Source organism: Buceros rhinoceros, unplaced genomic scaffold, assembly GCF_000710305.1.
Source record: "Buceros rhinoceros silvestris isolate BGI_N320 unplaced genomic scaffold, ASM71030v1 scaffold18283, whole genome shotgun sequence".
Lineage (NCBI taxonomy): Eukaryota > Metazoa > Chordata > Aves > Bucerotiformes > Bucerotidae > Buceros > Buceros rhinoceros.
In genome coordinates this window covers 654-7,416 of record NW_010403219.1, presented here as the reverse complement: position 1 = coordinate 7,416, position 6,763 = coordinate 654, and the positions used below count along the sequence as shown (strand labels likewise).

General features: G+C 38.0%; 1 protein-coding gene across 1 annotated transcript in view; it reads right to left on the bottom strand.

Moving 5' to 3' along the window:
- The window catches only part of RNF13 (ring finger protein 13), an 18,934-nt gene extending 15,861 nt beyond the window's left edge, over window positions 1-3,073 (bottom strand). Inside the window, exons 1-2 of the mRNA XM_010132932.1 lie at window positions 2,941-3,073; window positions 794-874 (exon numbers count right to left, since the gene is read on the bottom strand). Of these exons, the coding sequence (XP_010131234.1) occupies window positions 794-874; window positions 2,941-3,054 (195 nt within the window). The 5' untranslated portion in view covers window positions 3,055-3,073. The remainder of the gene's footprint in view (window positions 1-793; window positions 875-2,940) is intronic.
- Between the last annotated feature and the right edge of the window lie 3,690 nt (window positions 3,074-6,763).

Here is a 6,763-nt window from a genome sequence, read left to right as displayed (position 1 = left end):
CCAGCCCCCCCCCCCCCAAAAAACCACACAACACACCACCACAAAACCCCCACACCTACATTTATGTTTTGCAAGTTACATATTGCTAGATCTTACTCATAAGCATTGGGAAAGTATACCATCTTCATCCTAGTGCAACCAATATCACAACTTTAAGAAATATTTAACATCTTAATGCAAACAAAGAAAAAAATTCTAGCACAATGCTCAGGACTAAAACTCGTTATTTCTACATAGGTGACAACACCTACCTTAGCTACGACACGGAGGTGTCCAAGAGTTAAAAGGTTAGAATCAAAGCTCCTTACGTCTATTTTTGATGTATTAAATTGGCTCACTACTGGGGCAAATCGCTTAATCGCCCTCTGTTTCTCAGTATAGTCATTAAACAACTATACAGCTCTAGTGGCACTCCTCCCCATGATGAAACCCACCAGCCATGAAAACTTGGTCTTCTTGGGTTTCCATTTGCAGACGAATTCTTACAGCAATTTATTCCTCTTTGGAATTAAAGGCACGCCATGCAATCAAGGGGTGTTCCAACCCTGGACTTTCACATCAGCTGCATTCTCTGCATATTATTTACTCACAAGCACTGCAACAATGATGCTGTCGAGCCAGATTTTGGGGCAACACAGGCTACAGACATAAACAGAAAAGCTGCTCTCTGCCCTCATGGACTATTCATGATCTCCATAGGTGTAGAAATGATTCTTTAAGCTTACAGAAGTCTTCAGGAGGTAAGCGTCTCCAGTATGGATTCAGGACTTAGATACATATAATTTTTTTTTACCTTCAAGCCTTCTGCTGGCAGTCTGTAGCCAAATCTAGCAGGTAGATCATCGAAGGTCTGTGTTCCATTTTCAAGGTTATACTAAGAGAAATAAATTTTACAGAAAATTCAGGTTTGCAACAAGAGAGAAATAGGTAACAAGTCTAAACAGAAATAAACAACACTATGTTTTTCAGACTGAAACGTATGTTTTTCAGACATAGGCCTCCTGTGATCGTGTCAATGAAATCCCAAAATTACTTCCTCCACTCACACAGCAACTTCATTCTTTTCTTACCTAGCTGTCAAAAAACGAAAGTAGTAGACCATTTGTTAAATCATCTGTACACTACATCTTTCTTCCTACTGTATGCAATTCAAAGAGCATCATATTTGCAGCAGATAAACTACAAAGAACCCTAAAAAGCAAAAAACTGTAGAGCTGCAGGTTTGTGGGTGTGGAGAGTCACAAACGGAGTCAAGGAGTCGGAGACAAACCTATTTATTTTTATCTCTTATTTAAAAAAATAACCAATCCTGCTACATAACAGTACTTTATCCAAACACAACCCTTCATTTGAGGCTGCAACTGCACGAGAACACAGAAGCATAGAACATACACCTAAATCAGTAGGGAAAAGAAGAGTTTCTTTCATGGGCAAACCCAAAGCTTCAGCTGGAATTTTGGTCCCCAAATGGGCAATCATTAAACCATGAAATTCCTCAAGATTATGAGCTGTATTGTCTTCGATTCCCTGTGACACCGTGTGCAAACATTCCCTCTTCTGAGTATCTCTCAAGCGTTTCACTGGCTCTGTCTCACATCAAAGTATTATTAAGTGTCTAGTACATCTCTTTATTTCTGACTCCAGAGATATGCTCAGAATAGATTTCAAACACTTCCAAACACCCAAGAAAAAAAGACACTTCATTTTCAGATGGAATTATTTTAGAACACCGCATATGGAGACTTAAATAGGAGAAATTAAACTAAACTTTCAAAATGCCTCTTCTTTTTTTTTTTTTTTTTTTTTTTTTTTTGAGGTTACCGTGGGGTTTTGCTTTGATTTTTTCAGCATCTGTCCTAAGGGAGGAAGCAGCAAAAATGAAAACTAGGGTTTTTATTAAAAGAAGCAGCGCAGACTTACTGAGAGAGGAAAGGAGGGAGGGGAATCTGGTTTACAGTAGAAAACCAGTTTAAGATTTCACAATAGAACGGTTATGTCAGTTCCATAATAAAGATTCAATGAATGCAGACAGATAATTGCTTTAGGTTGTTTTTGTTCTTATTTTTCATAGATAAAAATTTTGAGAGACATATCAGTATTCATCAATCTCACACTACCACGAATTTGCAAGTCTTTTTATTTTAACATTTAGCTTCAAGGGTTTTTCACTCTGTTCTCCTAAATTCATTGATAGCAGCAACTCTCCTGGACTTCACTGTAACTAGCAGGGACTACAGAGACTACAGGACTTAGGTTTACTTATTTCAGTGGCTTAAGCTCTATCCTACAAAGACACATATAGCTTTCCCAATAAAACTACATAATATATAAAATTGGTAATAAATAGCCCTACAACAGCTTTTATCACTGACCCTGTTTCATTACACTGCTTATTAGCCTGATTTAAAATCCCACACACCCCAAAAATATTATTCTTCATGATAGGAAAGATTATCAGCTATTTTATCTAGACAGATGGATATCTAGGTGTAACATATAGAAAAACTTTACTGACAAGGCCTCTAGCACGCACATAAATTATACTAGCCATAGAAGATAATTTTACTTTATTCATACACAGTTACCCTACAAAATGTTATCTATCACCAGAACTTAAAATTGCTGTCTAAACCACCTCACCATGGCATTCTTTTAACAGGGTAATAACATGCTATAGGATATCTGGTTAGATTGGAACTTTTTAAATGACTTAGGAAATTAAGTGCTGCTACTGACATGGTATCTGAGCACACATCATCTGTGAGCTCATTTGAAAATGCACCATTTATTTTTATATTGAACTAAACTATTAAGGCAACTTCACTCCAAGCTACCCACTCTAACATTTCTTGTACTAATGGATTCATTAATAGAATAGTTTAAAAGCAGAATCTATCTTCTACAGATTTCATCTACACAGAAAAATATTCTTATACTTACCGCTAAAATATCTGCCTCCACAGGTAAAAGGTTCAGGAAAGCAAATAACTGAACAGTCAAAATAGTGTATATCTGAGTGGCAGACAACATCAGCATTCCTATTGACAACAGCATATTTTATTTAATACCTGCAACAACAACAACAAAGAAAGTCAAGGCATACAATAAATACTTTCCTCTGTCATTTTACTGGGCTCTGTTCATCAGTTAAAACTTTTCTTCAAAAGTAATCAAAATGCTATTCTATGCTTGCTTTTGAGAAAAAAAGTAATCTTTATTTGATACAATTATTTTAGAGATTGAAGTCCCTTTCGCTAAGAGCACATAACCTTCATGGGGATACATGCATAAAACACAAGAATTATAATAGCAGGACTTCAAAAAGCTTTAGGCAACACATAGCAACGCAGGCAGTACCCAGGAAGGAACATTCACAGGATCATCATCCCAAGACATTCTTATTTTAATCTCCCTTTCTAGCATACATCCAAATCAGCTAAATTCCTCATATACCTGGAGTAATTCTACTAAAAGCATTTATTCTAAATATGCAAACTCGGTGTGATACCAACAGGTAACAAACATAAACTAGTTCTATCAACCTCAGCAAAATTCGGAAATGCTCAAACATGACTCATGGTCTGGACAGCGGATTTCATCTCCTGTAAAGTGCAGGCATTTCTGAGACCTTTCAAGAAGTGAACACAAGATCTCTGTAAAGTATGCATCTCACAAGCTCCTGACATTAGAAGAAAGTTAATTCTACTTTATCAGTAAATTTTCATCAAAAGCAGCAAAAGCAACAGCTTGTCTGGAAATAAAGGGGCACATTTTCTAACAGAAAGTGTTCTTGAAAACTGCCAATTTATCATTAATCAAAGCGAAAAGCAAGGAGAGGGGGTTAGGAGGAAGCAAAACATTTTGATAGTTTTCCTTTGCCACACAGGGATTTTTCTTCATGTAGGAAAAACACAAATTAAGGGCCCAAATGCCTTCTTTGTCTGAGCAATGATACCTGCACCCTTACTGAAGTCATTGAAAGTATCATATTACCCTTCAAAAACCCCAATAAACACAAAAAACCCACCAAAACCCCAAACAAGACAAGCACTGGCATGAGTAGAACTTTGAACTTCCCTCCCTCACAAATTTAACACACATACAAGCTGCAATAGTAACCTCATATAAAAATTCCGTAACATGATAAAAAACTGTCCATATCTTGAAACCAGAAAATTTGGCTCAAGTACAACACGTTAAAGATAAAGTGTTCAAATTTTGAACATTTTTGTTCTTCCCAGCAAAGATGAATGCGAATACTTAAGATAATAATCAACTGCAAGGGTCTGTAGAGGAAAAACAAGAGCAATGGTTTATTAAACCATACAGCCATTTCTGCAGGAAAGGACAGATGAGTAAACTGATGTTGCACCAGCAGCATTTCCTCATTTCCGAGTCCTTGAACTTCCAGATAAACTGTACCTTTTAATACTTCCCCCTGCCCAAAGTTTCCCCATGTTTTTAAAGGTGTTTAAATTCCTACATATACACATCCCACAACCTGCAGTGATGTGGGGGCTTGAGACTTCACCGTACGTTGCGCTGCTGAGGAATGCAATCTGAACTGGATAGAGAGTTCCAGACAGAAAGAGGGGGAGTTGGATAAGAATCCAGGACAGACGCCCATCTATCTTCTCCCCATCTCTCATGAGCTACATGTAGAAGCTCCTGTCCTATACGATGTTCCCAAAATACAGGACGGATTACTGCCATGTCTCTCGCCACTGGGGGCGGTGGGCTCTCCATAAAAAAATTAAACCAGTGTTTGTTTTTTCTGCCTCTGTACTGATTTTACCCTTTCACTTTTCTTTTCCTCAGATTTCATTCAGAAAATTTTAACTTTGTTGACTTTATCAAGGAATCACAACCAAGACTACTATATCCTCTTTCAGAATCACGAAATGCCCAAGAATTCCTGTCTTCCTGTCCTATCCTTCGTGGGTTTTTTAAGCAGAAAACATTGTCCTGTGATCTGAGGTCCTCCCCAAATACTGGAGAGTGAGATCTGATTTAAACTGAATTTTAATTATCTTCATGTAATGTTAATTATTACTAATGGGAGGAAACAGCTGTTATTTTCAAAACCAGTTCTGATGATTCTGACTTGGTCATTCAGACGCATGATGCTTTGTGAAATTTTCGGCTGCTTAGCGAAACAGAAGTTAGTCACAGGAACTTGTAACAAATTAATTTTGAAATAAAAATTCATTGATTTCGTAAGATTTACCAGTTTCTCTCATCAGCCTGCCCTAATAAAGAGAATGTCAATGAAACTAAGAGGACAAAGAACAATTGTTCAAAAAACACAATCATTTTTACTATGACAGAAGCAACAATACACTTGAAACTATCCCAGTTTAAGCAATATGCTAAATTCAGCACGCACTTTACAACACAGAGAAAGCACCAAAATAGCACTGAGCTAGTTAGAAAATACCAGAGTTACAGCTGTCCTTGCAAACAACACGCACACACAGCAGCCTTCTCTTTGCAGTCAAACAGTTACATTAATACATACAGAGTCTTCTGGTCCCAAGAACTATGGCCTCGAAGGCAAGCAAAAAAAAAAGCTTCAAAACTCCTGAAATTCTGTAGCTTGATGTAGACTACACTCTTAATGAAGGCAGCTGAAAGCCCACAGAAATATAGGTGTATGTAATTACAGTCTATACTGTAAACCACACAAAATAAGTTAAACTTGACTCTGCATTAATCTTCAGCACTTCACCTGATTCTCCAGCGTCTATGGACAAAGTTCTCCCAAAGCAACTCTGGGTGTCTGGAGAGTCGTTTTTGTTCTTCCAGCTCTGGATCCCCGAACTCACAAACCAAACCAAGCTTCAGGAGCTATATCCCTCTGTCACAGGATTGAACAGGATCACCAGGTCAGAAGCAAGGGGAAAATGTGGGGGTGTGCTATATCACAGCACATCTATGAGCGGCAAGACAGCCATGAAATAAACAAACTAACCCAGAATACAGGTACGGCCCACAAATATAAGGCAGCAGCAGTATTGTTCTATGTACAGCAGAAAACACACTCCTGACTACACTCTCAAAGGAAGAGAGAGCAAAATGTCCCTTCTCACTTGAAGATAAGGTTGGCTAAGTTAGCTTGATAAAAGAACTGACAGCAGACAGAAGGTACATCCATCTGCTGCACTGGACACTAAGAACGCCTTCCCTGCCTCCTAACAGAGCAACGGTATTGTTTGTATCAACCACAAGGGGTGAAACACACAGTGTTTTTACAGTGACTCGCAGACCAGAAGAGGGAGCCCGAGTGGAAAACACTTTCTGGCTACAGTCCCTGTATCCTGTCAAAACACCAGTTTCCTACTTGCCAACACGAATAAGCCTTGGGAGCATGTTTCAGACAGAGGTCAGGAAGAACACAGTCAGCTTGGAACACGGATAAGAACACTCAGAGCTTTTCACCACTAACCACAAAGTACACACATAAACATCAAATTTTCAGAAGTTTGTATCTCAATCAACTCAAAAGATATTTAACAGCAGAAGATAACACAAAGCAACTCCTTGTCTACATGGTTATTTCTGCTCATGCTTCAACTCTCTCAAGAACCCAGCTCTTTCCCCTCCTATTACTGAAAAAAAAAAACCCTAACTTGCACATCCGTATTAAATAAACTTAAATTCTATTTTAGTAGCAAATACGATTACAATGCTTATAGCAATCACAAAAACCATAGAAGCATATAGAAAGTCTGTCCTGCCATAACCTCAGAGACAACCTTCTAAA